This window comes from Synchiropus splendidus, chromosome 14, assembly GCF_027744825.2.
Source record: "Synchiropus splendidus isolate RoL2022-P1 chromosome 14, RoL_Sspl_1.0, whole genome shotgun sequence".
Lineage (NCBI taxonomy): Eukaryota > Metazoa > Chordata > Actinopteri > Syngnathiformes > Callionymidae > Synchiropus > Synchiropus splendidus.
Genome location: NC_071347.1, coordinates 21,515,409 through 21,535,771, shown reverse-complemented (window position 1 = coordinate 21,535,771; position 20,363 = coordinate 21,515,409). Strand labels below are relative to the sequence as shown.

Here is a 20,363-nt window from a genome sequence, read left to right as displayed (position 1 = left end):
AGGAGCCTCCTGACACCAGATGTGAAGTTCACACTTCAGCAGCGCCAGAGCCAAGGTCACGTCCCGTCCAAAGATTGTGCAACTTCTCCACACGCACATAAAAGCTTGTTGACTATTTTTTTCAGGGATTTTTTGAGTTTGAAACGTCAGTGTGATGCAAACAATACATTGTAAAAAATATAATATTTCCACATGTGGTTGGTTTGTTGTGTAACCTTCTCTGAAGTAAACGCGTTTGTTAGTCATGTGACCTGACGGTCGCTCCCGGTGTGAGAGGGTTAGGGGGTGTGTCTCAGTGAGGAGGGGGCTTCACTGCACGCTGTAAAAAATGCGATCTGTGAGAAGGTAGAATACCCGTTTGTTCTTTTTTTCTTTGCTAAATCGATTGGCACAAACAAACAAACCTTCCTTCCTAACTAACTAACCAACCCGCTTCATCAAAAACCATCCAGTCAGTCGGAGTTCTGGACATGGCTTTGGAGTCACTTCTTACAGCGGGTGAAACTTGAGCGAGGTTTAAAAGCAGCGGGAGCGCAGCAGCAGCCTCACCAGACGCAGTTCGGATGCGACCGGCTCCGGACCGCGCCACCGCCATGCGCACTCCGCATTCTCCGCCGCTCCTGAACGGAGACAACCTGTCCGCTCCCACCTTGGACCCCAGCAACGGCAGCGAGCACCCCAACGCGTCGGACCCGTTCGCGCGCAACGAGCACGTGGCTCAGATGGAGATCCTGGCGCTGAGCGTCACCCTGGTGGTGGCGGTGATCGGGAACGTCAGCGTGCTGCTGGCCGTGCGCAACACCAAGAGGAAGACGTCGCGCATGCACCTCTTCATCAAACACCTGAGCCTGGCGGACCTGGTGGTGGCCTTCTTCCAGGTGCTGCCGCAGCTCTGCTGGGAGGTCACCTTCCGCTTCTACGGTCCGGACTTTCTGTGCAGGATCGTCAAGCACCTGCAGGTGACGGGCATGTTCGCCTCCACCTACATGATGGTGATGATGACCGTGGACCGCTACATCGCCATCTGCCACCCGCTCAAGACGCTGCAGCAGCCCACGCAGCGCTCCTACATCATGATCGTGTCCACGTGGCTCAGCAGTCTGGTCCTCAGCGTCCCGCAGTTCTTCATCTTCTCCCTCAGCGAGATCGAGCCCGACTCGGACGTGTACGACTGCTGGGCGCACTTCATCGAGCCCTGGGGCGCCAGAGCCTACATCACCTGGATCACCGTGGGCATCTTTCTGGTGCCGGTCCTGATCCTCATGACGTGCTACGGCTTCATCTGCCACACGATTTGGAAAAACATCAAGTACAAGAAGAGCAGGAGCGCGCCGGCGGGGGCCGCCAGCAAAGGCGGGCTGATCGGGAAGAACTCGGTCAACAGCGTCACCACCATCTCCAGAGCCAAACTCAGGACCGTGAAGATGACTTTCGTCATCGTCCTGGCTTACGTCATCTGCTGGGCGCCCTTCTTCACCGTGCAGATGTGGTCCGTGTGGGACGAGAAGTTCCAGTGGGCAGGTGAGCGCGCGCCAGGACCGCGCGTAAAAGCCAACCGAGACTTTTACGCGCGGGAGCCAGCAGCTCGGCTGGTCCGAAACATGGCTTTAAACGGTCTGTTAAAGTTCGTTATGACGCCTTTCGTCACTTTCACGTGATTGAAAGGTAAGGACTGATGAAAAACCATCAAATATCGTCAGCGCGATAAATGTTACCGCGCGAGTAAGCGATGTGCGTTTCTTTCGGTGTCGATCTTTCCGGTCATTTTAATTTGCTTAAATGAAACAAGTTTAAATGCGACCGAATTCCATAAACTCGTAAACAAAACCACACCACTTGGGACCATTTCGCTATTTTAGATCAACTTAATCCGATTAAAATCCATATTTGCTTCTGAATAGCTTTCATAATTTTTTTTGCGGATTAAGCCATCATAAAATTCCTAGACATGATTTATTCAAATTATATTTTTTAAATTAGTTTACAGACACGTCATTTAAAAAACACAATACCGAAACTAAATAAATAAATAAAAATAACCATCAAAAACATTTTAATGGGGATGTTTTTGGGGAAAAAAGTGTTTTTTATTATTAAAAACAAAAAAAATATCAGTAAACATAAGAAAGAAGACATGGCATTAAATAAAATTATTATTATCAAAGTTGTCCATGTTGAAAACGTAATATGTTATATAACATTTCACTGAGTCCTCCTCTCCTTTGGTAATTTCCCATCATACCTTTCACCAGTCCTCCACCTACCTTCATCATCCATCATGAAGCTCATTGCTTGTCCTCCTCCTCCTCTCCATCTCTTGATCCAACACTGTCTCTCCTCTCCACATGTCCAAACTCCCCCTCCCTAACTGTCTCCAAACCTCTCCCTCCTGCTGACCTCTGGAAAATCAGGAAAACAGTGTCGGGGACCCAAAAAAACACAAGTAACTGAAACCCCGTCTGCTCGTGTGAAACATCCTCCCTGAATATCGCTTAGATTCCTCCACCTTAACGTAGATCGGATTTGACGGACAGTCTTCTCCTCGGGAGCAGATGGCTGGCAGACCTTCTCATCCCTCTCTCCACTCTGCAGACTCGGAGAACACAGCGGTGACTCTGTCGGCGCTGCTCGCCAGCCTCAACAGCTGCTGCAACCCCTGGATCTACATGATCTTCAGCGGCCATCTCCTCCAGGACTTCCTGCACTGCTTCTCCGTCTGCTACAAGAGCAACGCCGACTTCAAGAAGGAGGACTCGGACAGCAGCGTGCGCAGGACCACGCTGCTGACCCGGATGACCAACCGCAGCCCCTCCAACAGCACCAGCAACTGGAGGGAGCTGGACAGTTCCGCCAAGTCCTCCCTCCAGGCAGAGTGATGGCCGCAGCGCTCGGTGAATGTCGGGAGACTGGATCAAGTCCAGGAGATGACGGTAAACTAACCTCTGACTTGATGCCAAACATAATCTCACCTCACGGAATTAGAGGCAGCTCCTCGACTGTAGTTGGCGCTCTAGAGTTGGGCATCCGTGCAACTAAAACACAACACATCTGGTGTTGACACTTCTGATAAACACGCCCCGACATTCATGTTTGACCTAAGCAAGCAAGCATCTTCAAGCTAATGGCTACATTTGAAATGCAGTCATTCTACCGTATCGTCTGTAAAAAGCAAAGCAGTTTGTAAACTCACAAATGAGAAGTTGTTGTGGTCCAGGCTACTCACATTGAATATTGAATGACAAAACCTGCGTGGTTTACTTTTGCTTTTTAGCAATATTTAAGACAGGAAATGTGGATTTTCATTTATTTATTAACTTCTTGGAACTTGCCACTTGCATACAACTTATTTTTAAAGTTAGATCAAACCTGCCTGCTAAACTCTGTGTTTAAAAAATGCATAAGAAAAAAAAAATTATATATATATATATATAATATATGTGTGTGTGTGTGTGTGTGTGTGTGTATGTATATATATATATATATATATATATATATATATATATATATATATATATATATATAGGAAAAACATGTGAAAAAAACAAAATTATTTCATTTATTAAAAATGGAGAAAAAAAAAATGACATTTTGGAACAAAAGCTTAAGGAGTGTTGTCAGGTGGGAAGAGAAAGTATTTTTGCACCGAGCTACGTATCTTGGACACGTTCCGATGGTGCGTTCATGAGCGTCGGAATATTCCTTACTACTGAAAATAACCGGGATTACGATGGTTTTTAGTATTTGTGTGTGGTGGAGACAAAACAACCCCTGGCGCATCTTTTTAAGGCGGAAAATCAGATGTGGCAGTCAATATTATCAGCATTAAACAAGTTTACTGTTATGTTATGAACTTCTGCTGTCCAACAGAGGAATGAACTGCAGCAGCACATCAAGTATCTCTGCAGTACATATTGAAATATCCAACTTAAAATATAAAAACAATATCACACCATCAAGTATTGCGATATTTCTACAAAAACATCAGTACAATATCGAGCATTCTGATATTTTCTTACGCCCCTATTCCCTGGTTTGATTTGTGAGTCCAAAAAAAAAAACGCCCTGTGTGTTGAATTATGAGCTGAAGTCTGGAAGCTATTTTTAATTCGACTGGGAAAGGCACGATCAGGGAGTGTATTCAGACTCCATGTATTTTGGCAATAATACGCAGAGATAACCCTGAAGTTGCACAATGTGCGAGGGTCGACGGACTCATGGTGCTGGAACAGTAACAAATGCTGACTCTGTCTCCCAGCAGAGCCACCCAACCTACCGGCTTCCTGTCGCAGATAAAGTCCACACGGCAGGAGGCGAGGGAACAGCAGTCTCCGGGAAACCGAGGCAGCCACGTGGTGCTTCTGTGTGCTCTGCTGCTGAGACCGGCCGGGCGGGCGACTGAAGGCCCAAACATCTGGAGCACGCTCAGATGTTCCATCACAGACCTGATGAATGTCCACGTCCTGCCCGAGAACACATTTGGGTTCCTGACATTCCAAAGACGTCGACTGGCTTCCTGGACACACAAACACTTCCCGCACGTCAAGATCCATTTTCTTGATATCGCTGTCTGTAAATAAGAGTAATATATGTGAACCTGAGCTGCACGTGTCGGCTTGTACGCATTAAATCATACGGAAATGTGAGAATGTTCCGAGCACGGCTGCTTCTTCTGCTCGCTGCTCCACCACAGACGTCTCCCTGACTGTTTTGGATTCAACCAGCAGAACTCTGGGATCCAGTGGAACCTTTCAGTGCTGCGGCAACAACCATCACAGAGGAGTCGCAAACTATAGTCAGATGAGTCGCTCTGTTGGATTCACTTACACATTTGCTATATTATTTATTATTTAACTCACAAAGAAAACAGTTGTATTAAATCATTCATGCACTTCATAACTGCTCTGAAATTGTTTGATCATATAATCACACACTGCAAGTCATTTAAGGGGTCACCTGGTTTTTTGGGGTTCTTTTAGAATAAACTAAAATGTTAACTTTAGCGTCATTCTTATAATAACTTTAAAAGATATTTTTGTGTCAGAAAGGGACAAACTAGATAATATTCACTGTACTTGTTCATGCCTCAAAGTAAACTGCAGCTTGAAAAAAAACACACTAAAAACTATATAAATAATAATGATAATAAAAGCGGGTCCCCTTTCACTTTCCCCAGCTGCTTTCCTGCACGGCATGTAAATGCAGATCGCCACAGATACAACAGGACACTTCCTCTTTAAGACCAAGCCTGTGATGTGTGTGACCTCTCTACTCCACTGAATGTTATTACGACACATCAGGTGATATGAAGTTTGTTAGTGTTTCACAAGAGAGTTTTGGACGGCGCCACGATGATGTCACCCAACAGAGCGGCGGTGAAGAAACGTGAAATGTTTTCTGGTCCGACTGCAGATGAATAAAGCTTTGAAAGACGTTTGAGTCTGAAGTGACTCCACCAGCTGCGTCTCAGGTGTCGCGACCAGAGTCTCATTAGACAGACGTGTCAGTCATCGGGTGGGACCCGATGCGAGTCTAGACTGAGGTTCTCCTGAGGGCTCAGGTTCTGCCGCTCAGACGGCATCCAGCAGCGAGACCCGGACAGAGTCAGGCTCTTGTCTGTGTTCGTGAAAGTGAAGCCTGTTTTCAAAAGTATTTCAATATTTGTGTGTCCTCTCAGCAGAGCTACAAGTGTGTGTGTGTGTTTAAGCATGTCTATCCTAGTGAGGTCCGATTTCAGGGATCTTAATGTCTTTGTGGGGCCTTTTTGCTGGACCCCATGAGGTTAAGCCTCAATTTGAGGATGAAAAAATTCAAAATAACTGGGTCATTATAACTGGGTTTCAGTTTAGCTCAGGTCCTGGCTGACGTTACTGTGTGTTTTACAAGGTTAGGTTTAGGGTGAGAGGCTGGGGAAAGGGTGATAACAGTGAGAGAACGTGTGTGTGTGAAATTGAACCGCTGTATCTTCACATTTTATTTGTTTCTATTTCATCAATTAATCCTTTCCTCCTGATATTTATCCACTTGACATGTTTCCTGTCACTTTTCATTCTTCATATTTTTACAGATAAATGCGGTTATCCTGTGTTTTTGTTGCATTTTTTTTTTTAATTGACTGAAAGATGATATTATTGACTTGACATCAATAATTTAATATTAACACGTAATTCAATATAAAATATTACGGGTTTCATTTTTTATTTTATGTATATTCATAAAAATCCTATTTAAAATGTAATGTTCAAAAAGTGTTCAGATTTAATAAAAAAGAAAAATATACACTCACTTTGGATCCTATTCTTCCTGTGTATTTTCCATCCATCTCTCTTCTGGGGTAGAGGAGCCCAGGACCTCCTCCAGCTCTTGGATCAAGTGGATCTAGTCTGAGTCTCTCCTGGATGACTGAGCTTCTCTTACAGTCCAGACACTACGTAGATGTCTTCCTGTATCACGGGCTCCGCTCCCATCTGTGGCTGCTGACCACAGACGAGAGCAGAGCTCTGTCTTTTGGCTCAGCTCTTTCCCCACCACAACAGAGAGTCTGTTCATCTCAACAGAAGTGTTCAGTCCTGATTGTGAGCGTCCTGTTGTCGTCAGAAGAAAGAGGAAGATGTCTGGTCAGATGACTCTGGCAGGACGGGTCAGAGAATCTGCTCCGTGTTCCCGCCACGCGTCAGAAGGCGACTTCAAGGGCGCCACAGGTGACATTGGTTTGGGTGGCCACAGGAAATGATGCAAGGATGACTCAACAGAAACACGACAACTGAGTCTTTCTGGGAGACTCCTGGTGTTGTGGCGACAAGGCTGCTGTTGGAGACGCCTTAGGTTTTGATATCAACATGAGAGTGAGCCAGGAAATTCCTCAACAACCCTGGACTTCATCACGCCCCCAGCTTCCTCCTCCGTTGACTGCCTTTGTTCCAAGTCACAGCTTAGCTTTCTGCTTCCCGAAAACCCACCTTGGTGTGTGCTCGAGTGACCGTGTTCATGTGTTTGTGTCGATCAGTGACGTGTGTGTGTGGGTGTGTGGTGGGGGGCAGCAGGTTTTGCCATACTTGCGAGGACATTTTGGCTTGTCCTCACAAGGTCTTGAGCGTTAAGACGTCAATAGAAGCAGCTTATTATAACCAGGTTTCAGTTTGGTCCATGGTCCTGGTTCAGGTCAGCAATGTATTTTGGATGGTTCGGTTTAGGGGAGAGGCTGGGGAAAGGGTTAGGCCAATGAGAGGTCCCCACAAGGATAGCGAATCACGACAAGGTTAGGCCTTAATTTGAGGATGAAAACTTCAAAATAACTGCCCTGGTTAAGGCCAGCCACCTGTTTGGTACGGTCAAGTTTTGGGTGAGAGTCCGGGAAAAGGGTTTTAGCCATGAGAGGTCCCCACAAGGATAGCAATACCATCCTATGTGTGTGTATGTGGGTGTGTACGTATGCAACTGATCTTGAAATGATCTGAACTAGACACACGAACAACAAAGCCGAGCAGCCTATCTCCATCATCTTCTTCCTCATTTGCATGCATTCACGGCAACTCTGTTCCCTGTTAGAACTAAAGGTCGTCGCTTTCATCAGTGTCACTGTGATCTGCTCGCCTGCCGCAGCTCCGTCTGTGGGCATCGACTCGCTTTGAAGACAAACAAGAGCATCATCATTCACTGTGACTTATAGCAACTGCCTGTGTGCGTGTTCATTTCCAGCGCATCACTATCACCGCAGCTGGTAGCAACAGCTCCAAGTCCCTGACAGATGGACTTCAGTTTCCAGCTGTCAAACACCGTCTGTCCACAACCAAGAGAATGTTTTCCCTTGTGATGGTCAGGTGTGAGCCAGAAAGCGACTGGTGTTATTTGGACTGCAGGACCAGGACGATCAGGGCGATCAGAGCGTGGCGACGCTTCACCTTTCAGGAGGTTTGAAGCTGCAGACGCATATTTAACCACGCTATCACATGTTTACATCTGGGATTGATGTCGCAGAAGGTCAGATCCATCAAACGTGGAGCTCGACGGAAGGTTGTTTCCACAGCTCACCTGTGTCAGTGTGTTGCATTACGGCACCTTTACTTCTCATGCTGATCCAAGGTCAGGTCGCGGGGACAGCAGCTGAAGTTAACCACCTCCAACAATCCTCAAATCTTCAGCATGCGCTGGGTCGGCCCCAGGCTTCCGCCTAGTGGAACATCTCACTAACCCCACTTCTCTTGGAGAAGTCTACTTCGAGTCTCTCCAGAATAACCGCTCTCTAGGAGAGAGTCCACACACCCATCAGGGAAAACTTGCCCATGACTCCCCCCTTCACCCAGTCATCAAACTGCTGCTTGAAACACGAGAAACGTTATAAATAAATACACTAGTGGTGGGACTTTAATGAGTTAATTTTTAAATGAAACAATTTAATTTAATTGTACAGTTTTCTCTCAAGACAGCAGAGAACCTTTGTCAGTGCAGGAGTTCCTGCTCCACTGATCCCACTGATGCACCAGACACGTGGCAGCTAGGATGAGAACAACAACAACAAACATGCAGGAATCCTCCCTGAACCAAAGCAAACAAAAGCATCTGTTTGCTTTGGTTCAGGGAGGTTTTTCTCTACACAATGTCCAGGGTTTCCACCACTCTGAATGGACTTGAAATTCTTAAACAAATATTGTCCAGACATTAAAAGAACTTTAGTTTAAATAAGGTGATATTAAAACCACCATCCTGATTTATTGTGCCATTGTCAAACTGATGCAAAACAATATGTTGTTGTTCAACTGTGTGGATGGCTCCATCATTGGATTCAGTCAGATACCACATTCATTCACATTGAAAAATGTGGCTTCTTGTGGCAAATATTCTCATACCATTAAACTGCGATTTTTTTGCGATAACAGCGCTAAATGTTTGCCATGGATCAGACTAAAACACACTGAGTCATGTCACAAGTCATGATATCAAGCTGTTGGCTCCGTATTCTGTGCAGAGACTCTATATTGATTCCACTGTGATATCGAGCCAACACACTCACTAACAACGCCAGACGTGAATCAAGCACATAGCTAGGGTCATTCCTCTGCAACACTAGCTGTATCTGGGGCCAGAGGAGGGGGACACCCTGGACAGGCCTCCATCCATCTCAGGACACACGGACAGACAAGTGCTGCGGTCATGATTTCCATCCAGCAGAACCAGGACAAGAACATCACAGGCTCAAGCTTGAGTCGAACCGGTGACCTTCCCATTCTCCGCACCACAGAAGTCCAGCAGCTCCACACAGAAGCCGTTCACGAGCTGAAGTGATCAGGGCTTTAGGGGGTTATTTACTGCACCGTGCTGAAGGACATTAAGGAGACAAACCGCCAGGACACACTCCGCCGCCGAGGTGTCACCCACCACCCTCCCTCCCGCATCTGAGATGGAAAACAGGGGCCTGGAACTTTAGACACATTAGCATCAGTACACAGTGTCTACAGAATGGGGGCGGGGCTGCAGCTCCAGCCTGGGCCTGTCAGCAGGTTTATTTTGGTGCTGAGGAACATCATCAAGTCTGGCGGCCCCTGGAATCTTGTCCTTCAACATTGTTCTCACTCAATCAGTTCTCCATTGTGCCACTTTCTATCGACTCCTGCTGCTTCATCTCTTGACCTCAACATTATGACCACCTTGCTCAAGAGTCAAAGGGCACAAATGGACACATTTGTCAACTTGTCTCCTTCACAAGGTCGCACTTGACACCTGCTGAGCCACTTGAGGTGAGAGGTGAGGACCCCTATAGGTCACCCTCAGAGGCAACCACTCTCGCACACTGTTAGAGACAAATGAAGACATAAAGACCACAGGTTCACTCCAAACTGGATTTGAACCGGAGACCTGCGTGCAGTGAAGCTGCAAAATTGACTTGTTTAGTCTTGTATTCCTCTGTTTGTGTTTCGCAAGTCACATCTACATTGCTTTGCTGTGGTACTTTTACTTCAACATCAACGTTTTCAGTTACGTCTATATGTATTTACTGCGTACATTATTTTCAAACCTTTGCGACGTCACAGGATGAGTCGCGCTCCTCGGGCGTTTCTGCTGCAATGTCGACATCTGCTGGCGATATCTAGTATTGAAGCAATGCTTTTTTAACATTTTTTTTAATTCATTATAAATATAGTCCCACATGTCAGCGGATGAATCGCTAGATACAAGTCAGAACACACCGAATTTATTTTATTCGACATTTTATTAAACTATCTTCTTTTTAGGTTTAATAACACGGTTCTAATTGAATGCTTTAAACGCCAAATATTGAAAAATGCACAACTTTTATTTAAAAAGGCTATTCTACTCTTTAAATATGAAATCTTTATTTAATTTTGCTGTGACTTTTTGACCATTCGTTTCATTCATTTTAACCCTGAATTCATTATCTTTGCTTTATAACTTTACAGCTCGACTTTCACAACAGGTCATGTTTATTATGTGTACAGCACTAAAATATATAACTGTCTTTATTACATGACATTTTGCTCTACATCACCACTTTTATTCCGGTGCTTTTTTCTCATGATCTCATCGTATCTTCTCACAGCAGTTGAGCGGTGCAGGAGGCTCTGACTCTTCAGCTGATGCTGTTTGTCTGGCTACATTTGACTGAACCAGCGGCGCCATCCACAGTACAGGTGCTGCTCTCCTGCCGGCTGCCTGTAATTGGGTCAGTGGAGCGTCTGCGCTGCGCTCATGAATTATAGATCAGTCTGAGAGTTTGGGATTCCTGTGTATATTCCTGCCAGATTGTGTTTAATGAGAGAAGCCTATTCAGAGAAGAGGGGAACAATTAGGTCGCCGCGAGGAGACGGATTACTTGGTTATCCTGCAACAACATGGCCACCAAGTCGAATGTTACGCATCAATAATAGATAGATATATAGATAGATAGAACCTTCGCTTGTGTGCCCCTTGAGTCCAAAGAGAAATGATTCATTTCACTTCTCCCTTCAGTTTCATGGTTTTCTTCATTTGTGGCTTCTGTTTTGATCCAGAGGACACCCTGGACAGGAACGTCACCAGACAACCACTCGCACCTTCAGATAAGTTGATGAGGTCATCTCCAACTCCCGCGCTGTCGAGTCACTCACTCGACTCTGTGTCTTGACCAGACCTGGGCAAAGCGTGGCCCGGGGGCCATATGCGGTCCGATGCCTGTATTTTCGTGGCCATTTTTACGTCACACTGAAACTATAAATGATGTGTTGTCATTTTTCTTCCTTTTTTGTTCTTTCGTTTTTAGTCACCACCACCACTTCAGCAGTAAATATAGCACGTTTTTGTTTTAAGACTAGGACTTTCTTTTATTTTTGTGTGTTTTTCTTGTTCCTCAAAATACATTGAAGGCATATTGAAACTATGTTTTGAAATAAATTGCCTTAGGTCCCTGAGGAAACGTCATTGCCCACCCCTGTTCTAACTATGACCAATATAATACGTCTGCGAAGGACATACAATATAAGAAGCCACAAAAAGCCACAGCAGTTGACTCACCCATGAACTCTAAAGCTTATGTTATGTTTTGACATCATGGCACTGGTAGCTTGAGGTAAACAGAAAACAGTAAACTGTAAAACAGACTGGCCAAATGCTTCCCATACAGAAAGTAAACACTGAAACTACTGGCAGCAGCATGCGTCACACACAACATGAAGTAAATATTGACTTAAAGAATAGAATGTTTACAGTCTGTAAGTTGCAAGCAACCCCCCCCCCATGGACTATCTGAGTCGGTGCCTTCTTTTAATTTGCATTTAAAAATGCATTTTTCATTCTTTGTGTTGATTTTAATACTAATGTAAAGCACTTTGTGAATTACTGCCTGAAAAGTGCCAAATAAAACAGCGATTTTGTCATCACAATTCTTTATCTATAAACACTGGATAATGATGAAGTGCAGTTTTCATTAAGTTTATTATTATGAATCCTTAAACTAGAATCAAAACAATTGAAGCCATGCAGTTCAGAAGGACAAATTAAAAATCCAATTTCATTCGTCATAACGCTGTAATAGAGCGTTGACAAGCATGAGGCTTGGATGCTTGGCCACAAGTTCTCTGAGAACCATGGCCTCAGATTCACCACCTGAGTGAGACCTGTATTTTTTAATTCTTTATGAGTCAGCAAGACATTTCAGTGAAAACAAGATGGCTGAAATGCCACTAAGGATGAAAGTAAAACATGCTCTGGACATTTTTCCCAATGAAGTGTGTGAAGGCTTCAAATAGCATTAAAACATCTCTGTGGGATTAACAGTTGATAAACCACCTCCTAGCAAAGACAGCTCCTGTGAAGTTGTAAACACTGGGTTTTCTTCACCCTCACTGGAGCTAAAACACACACACACCAAACAACAGCTCACAGGAGGTTTCACATGACATGAAGCGGGATTCTCACAACCAGCTGCATATTAGCATAATTAGCATTTGCATCAGTGTATTAGCATTTTAGAGATTCTATCAACCAAGCAGTACAATGCTAGTTTTCCATTTGAAGAAGATGAAAGTAAGAAATAGCTAGCACTAACTGGGACATTAGGATACATTGAAAATTAGTAAAAAAAAAAGATGGCTCAGTTGTTTTTTAAACAACATGTTGTTCAGTTGACCAGTGTCATCATGCTAACCCTGTAGGCACCAAGGTTACATTTAAACAAGCCACGCTGCAAATATGGCGCCTGATCTAGTTACTGCTTTACACCAGCAGGTGGCGGTCGCCTGTTATTTGTCACTGAGCACTATTTGTGGGCTTGTTTCTATCGAAGTTTGGAGTATAGTGAGACAGAAAGTTAAGATGCGCAGAAGCAGTGAAATGAGATTTTTCTGTCAGCACATACTCTTCAGGGTTCTCCCCAGTGCTTTAGCAGCACAGCGCCCCCCCGTGTTAGGATTTCAGTTGCGTAAGACTCCGCCTTTTAAGGTAGGGCCTTAAGGGGGGCCGTGAAGGATGGACGCTGCAGTTTACTTTTGTGTCCCCTGTTGTCAACGTTTGACTCTTTGCTGCCCCCACTCTCCAATCTTATGTTGGGAAAGGTCCTGGCTAGAACCCTGCTAGTCGTGTCCGGAACAAGATGGCGGCACAGTCACAGCAGTGATGGAGACAGCGGGAATATGAAAATAAAGCATAGGAGAAAGTACAGCGCGAATAGCAGTAGTGGGCTTCATCGTACTTCGTACAGTGATGATGTCGTGGCGAAGTCAAAACACTCCCGTCCCAAACTCTCCGCCATCTTGTCCCTTGAAACCATGAAACCTGAAACCATGTCATTAAAGAGGAATATTTCGCTTGAAACAACTCACCATGTGCCAAACCTGCTGTGTTTAGGAGGTGCTGATCCTCATCCCTGACTTCACGGGTTAATGGTGTTTTTTTTTAATCTCACAAATATGTTGATAACGGCGGTGAAAAAGGCAGACAGGTCGCCTTTGACCCCTGGCAACGGTTCAGCCGCGCGCGTGCCACCAGCCAGCCCACCGGCAGCAACCGGTTTGTCACATGACCGCGCGCGCGTGTGCGAGCGAAGTGAGGCTCCTATTTCCGTGTTCTCAGACTGAATGAGTCGCTGCTGTGTTTGTTTCGTTCACGCCGCGAAGCAGCGTCTCCTCGCGGGCAGAGAGTCCGCAGCAGCCCGCCTCCCCTCCCGGAGCTCCGCCGCCGCAGCTCCGCCATGCTCACCCGCGTCAGGTCGGCGGTGGCCAGTTTCATGGGTGGCGTGATACCCGCGGGCTCCAACGGGGACCACCACCACCACCACTGCGGCGCGGAGACGCCGCTGAAATTTCCCTACAGCCGCCCGGAGTTCCTGGGGCTGTCACCGGACGAGGTGGAGTGCTCGGCGGACCACGTCGCCAGACCCATCCTGATCCTGAAGGAGAGCAAGCGGCTGCCCTGGGCCACCGGATACGCTGAGTGAGTAACCTGTTCGTCCATCTTCTCCGACCCTCAGCATCCCTGACGCGGAGCCTCCATCCCGGACCGCGAACGCAACACTCGCCGGGGTCTGTTATTTCAGAGTCAGACATGGAAACTGCTCCACTGTCAGCCAGGAGTCCATATTCCGTGTGGGAAACACAACTCAAATGGATGTAGATATGCGTGTTATGCGCAGCATGTTGGAGGCGCTGAAGAGAGTGCAGTTTATTCTGGCGTTGCTGCTACTACTAACGTGGATGAGGTTGAGTTTATTGACGCATCAGTTGCTTCACTCAACTCTGCAGACTTTCTAAAGCAGAGTATTGATCACTCTATTGCAGTCTACAATTGGTAATGCGGTCTGAACACTTGTCAATATCCGACTAGATGAGGATGAGTTTAAGCATCTCTGATCTCCATCTTACGGCGTGTGTTACGTCCTTGAACCTAAAAAATGCAGTCCTCTTGAGCGTCTCCAATAGTTTTGGACTTAACACGTCCACTTGCCAACAGCCTGATGAAGGGTCCAGATGGTATCAAAATGTATTGATGGTGTTCTTAAAGTTGAATTTTAGTTGAAGCTAACTGTACCATCTAAACCTCTGGTACAGTTTGACAAATAGCATCAGTTAGATAGCCTTTTTTCTCCCCAATATAATGGAAATTTGACTTGTCACAGCAGAAAACAGAGACAAACACGAGACATTAGACATGTACATTTACATAAATGTAAATTTACATAAAGCCGCCACATATTGCTGAGTAAAACAAATAAACAAACAATAGAAATGAATACGATAGAAGAACATTGTACACACAACGCTACTACTACTACTACAACTCCTCCTCCTCCTCCTCCTCCTACTACTAGTACTGGCACTACTACAACTACTACTACTACTACTAATAATAATAATAATAATAATAAAGAAAGTGCAGTGACTCCAGTCAGATAGATAGATAGATAGATAGATAGACAGACAGACAGACAGACAGATAGATAGATAGATAGATAGATAGATTAGAAACAGAGGATGAAAACAGAAGTGAATGAAAATGAAGTCCCTCCTTTGCCATGGCGTGAGTGATAACACAGCTTTGAGTCACCACAGACAACACTGCAAAGTTATGAGTATTGAAGTGGGTGTCTTCAGCACAACATACAAGAGATGCAACACAATATCACATTTATCACTATTGTTTAAGAGTAGATAAGATACTGTAGCATGTTAGCATTCATTTGACAAAAATATTACACAGTCATAAGTAATAATAATGATCTTCTGTTGCTATCTAAGTTGCATTTTGAAACTGAAAAAGAAGTCTTGCATTCAGAATTGTTGTCAGATTCCAGACTAACAACGTTTTTTTTTTGTTGCTACCACATCTTCCCATCACTACACATATGGAGTCTGTCTGTCTGTCATTTGATGTTGTTGACTTGACAGTGCGAATCGTTTTCTTGCGATTAATCCCATTGTTGGTGGTTAATTTATCTAGATTTACTATAAAAACTGGGGGTTAGGCATGGTAGATAAGTCTGTAACTTGGAAGAGATACCATTTGTCTTATGTATGCAACTACGTATCGACCTATCCAGACAGTGGCATCACGGTGGACGGGACCTGGAAGCTGAAGCTCCTGCAATGACGCCACAAAGTCACCTCAAATGCATTAGCTAATTCATCTACTTAAAAAGAAAATTCAATTTCCTCTTTTATATTCAACCGTCGACTTTAAAGTAAATGAGTCACCGGTTTAATCACATGAACATTAGATATTGTGATATGATTAACTGTCTTAAATGTCCTCTTTGTAAGTGCTCCTCAGACCTTTGGAGGATGCTTTAATAAGAGCTATTCCCAATATCTTCTCAGCACAGATAAGACTTTGCTCCAAGAGTGAGCAGCGACACACTAACCCATCTCTCTGACTTTCACAATTTATCCCTCTAATCCTCGTGTCATGGTCTGCACAGCGAGGATCGCATCAAGGACTGACCGTTGACCTCCAGAGAAAAGGGCCTGGCTCTCACCAACGTAGCAGACCGACGTGCGTTCTTGGCTGTTGGATTCATGTGGAAAATGCAAGCTAAAATGGGCTGCGATGGAATCCAGCAAGTCGCACATGAGCCTGGAGGAAGGCCCTTCTAATGTGCATGGAAATTCACTAAAGAGATGATAAGAGTCACGAGAGCACGTGAGAGTCCATCAGTGCAGGCACTGAGAGATCATCTCGTGTCCTTACTTTGGTTCAAATGATAATCGAGCGCTAGGAATGGAAGGAATTCCGAGAAGTGACGGTGTGTTCTACTCATCAAGGCTCACACCCGAATAATGGATTCTACTCTGCCGCTTCCACCAGATAATCTGCCGTAGAAAAAATAAGTGGCAACAGCATTGTGTGGTTTGCAAAGATGTTTGTGTTGCTATTTCCAATGGCAATTTTTGGACATATTGTCAAGTAGATTTTTTGCACCGCATTGATGCAGTAATCTCCTTGATTGTTGCATATTAGTAATAGTAGTAGAAGTTCAATCCCACATCAAACAAACTCTTTCATCTCATCGTAATTTTAGGGATCAGAAAGGAGCAGAGAGAAGAAAAGGTTCTCATATTTTCTTTTCCTTATAACAGATTGTCATATATTTTGTTTATGAAGACCATATTGATTTTTAGAGCCCCGAAGTAAACTTAAGTGTAAACTGTGAGATACAGTAAGGTGATGTTTTCTATTAACTGATCTGATCACTTTGTGGAAGTGAATCACTGATACCAAAGCAGAGTGTGGAGGACCATAGTTCATGATTTTTAATTCTACCCTAATTTCCGGACTATAAGTCACTACTTTTTTGAACCCCGTAGCCTATACAATACTAATATATGGATTTTTACAGGCTAAAGAGCATCATGCTGCGAAAATATTGATCCTCGTCACATCAAACCCATGAAATCGCTGGCGTGTTACTAACCTTGAAGCGCTTAAATGCGCTGTTTTTGCGCGCGTGTCCGCAGCTCCACCCGCAGAGCCGATCTCCTGGAGGAGCGGAGACGAGAAGCAGCAGCTGAGACCAACTGTGGTGTCGGAACATGGGACACATGGGTGAAAACAGCACATTATAAGCGCTTTAATGTCAATAAAAGATGTGGGGAGTTGATGATTCAAGTGCAGAACATTGCCCAGTTTGTTTCATGAGTCAGTCTTCATGCTGGAGCCCATTTTCCATACGAGCTTAGAAGTGGTCCTCTTGCATTTTTAAGCCTGGTGCACCACTGACCTTTCTACGATGCAGACAGCACCACTGCACCTGCGGCCTGTAGACCCCTGCGACTTCTGTATGAACAAGATCTATTTTCCTTCTTAAATTTAGTGGGTGGGGCTAATATTCCGTTGGCTCTGTAGTCCGGAATTTACGGTACTTTGAACGCAAGAATCTCAGCAGTTCACGTTGTTGTGGTTCCAAGTTGCTCAAGTCTTAAATATGCAGTGCTGCAGGAAACGCTTCATAAATCCACAAATAAATGGCTTATAAACACTAAATACTGTGTTTCTGGAGTGTAGCCCTTAGTTTGATGACGTTGGCAGTTACTTATGTATGTCATGTAGTTATGTTTCTTACGTTCTACTGGTACGATTGAACACGACTGTCCTCTGCGCAACCATTATGTTATGTGAATATTTAGCTGAGTTGCAGGAAACATTGGGACCAATGTGCTATTGCATCCTAATGTCATAATGTATTCGCTTGGTCTGCGTAGAAATAATCCAGTTACAATGTTGGTGACGGAGGTTCATTATGTGGCTCCTTCACATTGTGTCTCTCAGTATAACTGACGTCAGAGTGATGCAAACTGCTAATCTGCTGTGAATAATTCTTAATCTCCGTGCAGTATGGTAATTTGCCTCCACCATCCCCCACTGATACACGGAGCCTGCAGAGCTGTGAACCGATGTCAGATCATTGTCTGGGTGCCGGCCGTCAGATTGGGTGTCTCCTGCACCAGCAGTGCACCAGCGCTGACTGAGCCACTCCCTGGATTGGGCAGCAGCTGGCCGTCCAGCGCGCGGAGTGAAATCTCATGGCTGGAGGAAGAAAGCCTGCGTCCCTGATGATGAGGGCCATATAGATCCACTCAGGCAGGTCAGCAAGGTCGCGCACCATCAGAGCAGGATTAGAGCCCAGCTTCACTTTGCTCTTTTGACCCTCTCTCGGTCATGTCATTTCCAATTTTCTCATTTTGACCAAATGCTTTAGGAGGATGTTAGATCTGCTCTGGCCTTTACAGGCCGGTGATATGTGACCCCATGACCTTTGAGTCCTGTGTTCATGAAGTGCTTGTGCTTTCTGCAGTGGTCAGTACCTGTTGATAGCTTCATAATAGTCTTGTATGCATATTTTGGCATAAGCTTTCTTCCTTATATTTTGATCATAGTACGATTAGAGCGCTGTCCTCCACCGTCCATGTTCTTCTGCTTATTGAAGGTCAGGTCCCAGATGCAGCATTCTGATTCTCAAAATTATGAATATTATTTCTAGTTTAATTTCTGCTCTTCATCCTTCTCTATTTTGATTTTTTTCTTCTCATGTACAATATGTATTAAAGATTTAGAATATTACATTTTTTGGTATTAATTTTACCCACATAATACTTATCCGTTATTCATCCCTAATATTTTTTCCCATGTTTATTTACTCTTCTGGTATCGTATTTGTTATGGGTAATTTATGGACTCCTGAAGCATTTGTTTCCCTTTTATTTTTGTAAATGTACTTCAAAAAAACAAATTTTGGAGCATTTCCTTTCTCCTCATATACTGCAAATATATATTATTTTCTTCTTGCCGTATTTTCAAAATTGTGCTTTAAAAAAAAAAAAAAAAATTAACACTTATTTAAATAAAGCCAGTAATCTGTATTATTTACTGGATATAAAATATTATTATGGGGTTGTAGCTCCATGTGGTCAGGGGAGAGGGACGCCCTGGACAGGACTATGGACAAGACATTGTATTGTATTGAGAGATATCTACTCACACCTGTGAGTCATCAATTGTTTGAAGTGTGGGAGGAAACCAGAGTGCCAGAGGAAACCCATGCTAGCATGAAGAGGACAAGCAAAGCCTGCAGAAGAAGGACATGGGTTCACTCAAGCTGGAGTGGGTCCCGCCCTGCGACGCCCTGCTGCCTGCAGCGAGGGCCTTATTTCTTCACCTAAATCTGCAAAGCCAATTCAACTGAAAATCATCATTTCTGACGGAGAATGTTGACGGATGATTAACGACAGCGTGTCAGCGAAACACAGAGTGGAAGACTCTGGATTAGTCACTCAGTCACTGAACTCCTTTTTTTTCCCTCCTTCATAATCCCACGCGTCAACAAGTAGGTCGCTCAGATGGGAAGGGTGATTTCCTGAGAGGAGAGTTTGATGCTGATCTGTGGGTGGATGGTTGGTTCTGTCGGGTCCAGTGAGCACCATCATCTGACGGCATCATGCTCATTCTGACTTCCCCTCGACGGAAGATGGGTTCAGATAGAACCACCTCTGCGTTAACATCAGACCCTGGGAGCTTAGATTTGGTCCCGTAATAGCCTCGATTCGAGAAGGAAACATTCCTCAGAGATTAACTTCCATATTGCCAGGAGAGCAACCACCCGATTGGCTGACGGCACAGTCAGACTGCAAATCTCCAGGGCTCCAGACAATGGTGCTAACAAGGACCACGTAGCTCATCACTGATTTCTGTGACTGCTAACATAGCTGACGTGCCATCCAGTCAATAAAGTGATTTCATCTTTTTAAATCAAAAGCGGTTTCATCGCACCAACAAGCCAACAAAGTCTGTCTGAAGATTTAATCACAGCTTGTGTTAACAGAAGACAAGGCACATGATCCGCGGTCACATGACCCATCACATGCATTTGTGCTGCTCCCACCGCAGCCACAGAGGCTGATGCCACAGGGGTCGACTGGTCGCGTGAAGGCGCCAACCTCAGAATAACCCCAAACCATCCAGCCCAGACAAAGAAGTCAAGAAAGTGTCATGGCGGCTCAGGGGAACAGACACAAACACTAAAATCGCTCCTGGTGCTCCACACCACGAGGATATGTTTAACAGAAGGTTTCATATAAATACACAGAAAAACAGGACACATACAGGAAACAAAACCAAGGACGTCACAACCAAAACGTCGAGCGAGGAAAACACGCAGAGGCGGTAAAAAACCTGCAACAGAAAATAGGCAAATAACAGTCAAGCCTAAATAACGGGGACAACAAATACACACTCAGGTAAACTCACTAGGCCCAAATAAGGAAAAGCGCTCGGTAGTGGAATAAACACACACACACAAGGAAGAAAGCTATTGAGAGGAAACAAAAAGTGAGTTGTGGACACATTCACACAGAGCACACAGCTAATAGTAAAAGGCAGAACAAAGAAAC

General features: G+C 44.7%; 2 protein-coding genes and 2 long non-coding RNA genes across 7 annotated transcripts in view; 3 read left to right on the top strand and 1 right to left on the bottom strand.

Annotated features, from left to right (window-relative positions):
• The first annotated feature begins 562 nt into the window (after positions 1-562).
• avpr1aa (arginine vasopressin receptor 1Aa) lies at positions 563-6,260 on the top strand. 3 transcript variants are annotated; one of them, XR_008416531.1, is made up of 3 exons: positions 563-1,521; positions 2,593-2,930; positions 4,256-6,260. XR_008416531.1 is itself a non-coding variant. In XM_053885288.1 (2 exons), exons 1-2 carry the CDS (start codon positions 564-566, stop codon positions 2,874-2,876), a joined length of 1,242 nt encoding a protein of 413 aa, XP_053741263.1. In that variant the 5' UTR covers position 563; the 3' UTR covers positions 2,877-3,412. The 3 variants fall into 3 exon arrangements, 1 of the variants encoding a protein (XP_053741263.1); XR_008416530.1 differs by having other exon boundaries at positions 4,259-6,259; XM_053885288.1 differs by lacking the exon at positions 4,256-6,260 and having other exon boundaries at positions 2,593-3,412.
• Positions 6,261-7,704: 1,444 nt separating this feature from the next.
• LOC128770619 (uncharacterized) lies at positions 7,705-11,883 on the top strand. The gene is made up of 3 exons (XR_008416533.1): positions 7,705-7,908; positions 10,553-10,643; positions 11,004-11,883. It is a non-coding gene; the product is annotated as an uncharacterized LOC128770619 (long non-coding RNA).
• The window catches only part of LOC128770618 (uncharacterized), a 19,205-nt gene continuing 8,256 nt past the window's right edge, over positions 9,415-20,363 (bottom strand). Inside the window, exon 3 of the long non-coding RNA XR_008416532.1 lies at positions 9,415-20,145. This is a non-coding gene — a long non-coding RNA (uncharacterized LOC128770618). The remainder of the gene's footprint in view (positions 20,146-20,363) is intronic.
• Positions 13,541-20,363, top strand: part of ppm1h (protein phosphatase, Mg2+/Mn2+ dependent, 1H) — a 24,240-nt gene continuing 17,417 nt past the window's right edge. For both annotated transcript variants that reach the window (XM_053885286.1, XM_053885285.1), the window contains exon 1: positions 13,541-13,917. In XM_053885286.1, coding sequence (XP_053741261.1) covers positions 13,676-13,917 — 242 coding nt within the window. In that variant the 5' untranslated portion in view covers positions 13,541-13,675. The remainder of the gene's footprint in view (positions 13,918-20,363) is intronic.